Genomic DNA, 1,811 nt, shown 5'->3' on the forward strand with positions numbered 1-1,811 from the left:
GGCTCTAGTGTAAATGCGGTGACGGTAAATATGCAGTAAGCCATTCATTGAGTTTAACGGCGCTTATACAATAACTATTAACAGTTGTGCAAATAGAGCGGGAACGGTTTTAGCTTTGTTGTTGATGCTGTTTGTGGTCAAGTCATCCTTTATTTTCATCGTCTGTTTGTTTTTTTACGGGTGTTTGGGCATTTGTTTGTGCATTGTCTGTTCGTTTGTGTACATGCGTTTGTTTGTTTGTGTTTGTTTATTGGTTGTGTGAGTGTGTGTTTGTACGTGCGCGTGTAATATTTTAACAGGAGGATAATAATTTTTTCGTTTTTGTTCAACCATTACAAATTATATTGACAAATGAGTAGACGAGAGCTGTTCGAATCTCTCTATATTAAGCATGTAATGAAAGACGCTTTATATAATAAGACACACGAATAACACCATACACAGCTCATGCAATAGGCTTTGGGTGGGTCCTCTCGATAAGGGTCATAATTCCACATATTTGTCGCAGTTCCTCGACCGTAAGAGCTCTTCAGGAGACAGAGGGCGGGATAATCTAACTCTTATCAATTATTAGAAGGGTGTTTGCGTGTGTAACAAATCATACTAATTGTTACTACGTATATAAATAGCAGCTTTACTTCCCCATTACCGCTTGCTTAAAACAAACAATTTCTGGTGTGGTTAAATTCACTCAAAATACGAATACACATACTTATCAGTAAGGACGTACTATAGATGTTCCGATCAATACTAAAAAAGCAACAACAACAACAACAACGGAAAACACGTATTTACTAATACACGCTAATATTACTACATAGATCTACAATGTGTAGGTTAAAAGTGGGATAAGAAACCTGTTTACTTGTGTGTAAATGCTTGCGTACAGTGGAAATCGAAACAACACACACACACACTCAAACACACACATACACCCTTAAACACACACACACACACACACACACACACACACACACACACACACTTAAACACACACTCAAAAACACAAGCACACACAAAAATAAAAAAGTGTAAGTTGAAAGTGGGATAATAAACCCGTAGACTTGTGTACAAATGTTTGCGTACAGTGGAAATCGAAACAACACACACACACACACACACACGCACACACACACACACACACACAAACATACACACACACGCACACACACACACACACACATACACACACACACTTAAACACACACTCAAAAACACAAGCACACACAAAAATAACAAAAAATGAAACCACACTCAATTCACCTTCATTTGCCAAAAAGATAACAAATCCACACATATATTTCACATGAATAGAAGTCTACACAAATAAAGTTGCATGTCTATAAGTGGCTATATCAACATACATATATATGAGGCAATGTGAGGAGGCAGAGGGAATAGGGGAGAATAGGATTGCACAAGGACTAGCTTGGAGTAGAGAAAAGAGAGAGGGAATCAGTGACAAGGGAAAAAAGAGAGAGAGAATGGGATAGAGAGAGAATTGACAGACAAAAGCAAACACAGACAGATAACCAAACACACCGGAAACATGCAAAACATATAAATTAACAAACAAACAAACAAAAAAGACGCAAGAAAATCACCCCCATCCTTTAAAAAAAGGAAAAAAAGGAAGGAAAAAAACACAGACAAACAATAAAATACCTGCATGAAACGTAAATAAAAGAGACAGAAAAACAAGGGACGTTCTAGCGATAAAGATTGGGATGATCAAGGGAAGGGGAGGAACCTAAACGGAAAACGAAAGAGAGAGAGAGAGAGAGAGAGAGAGAGAGAGAGAGAGAGAGAGA

General features: G+C 37.8%; 1 protein-coding gene across 1 annotated transcript in view; it reads left to right on the forward strand.

Moving 5' to 3' along the window:
• Positions 1–351: 351 nt before the first annotated feature.
• Positions 352–1,811, forward strand: part of LOC122254013 (uncharacterized) — a gene marked incomplete at its 3' end in the record, with an annotated part of 26,639 nt that continues 25,179 nt past the window's right edge. The window contains 2 exon segments of the mRNA XM_086534954.1: positions 352–393; positions 509–518. Of these exon segments, the coding sequence (XP_086391080.1) occupies positions 352–393; positions 509–518 (52 nt within the window).

The sequence above is a fragment of the Penaeus japonicus genome, unplaced genomic scaffold (genome assembly GCF_977035675.1).
Source record: "Penaeus japonicus unplaced genomic scaffold, GWHDUDI00000001_assembly GWHDUDI00000042, whole genome shotgun sequence".
Taxonomy (NCBI): Eukaryota; Metazoa; Arthropoda; class Malacostraca; order Decapoda; family Penaeidae; genus Penaeus; species Penaeus japonicus.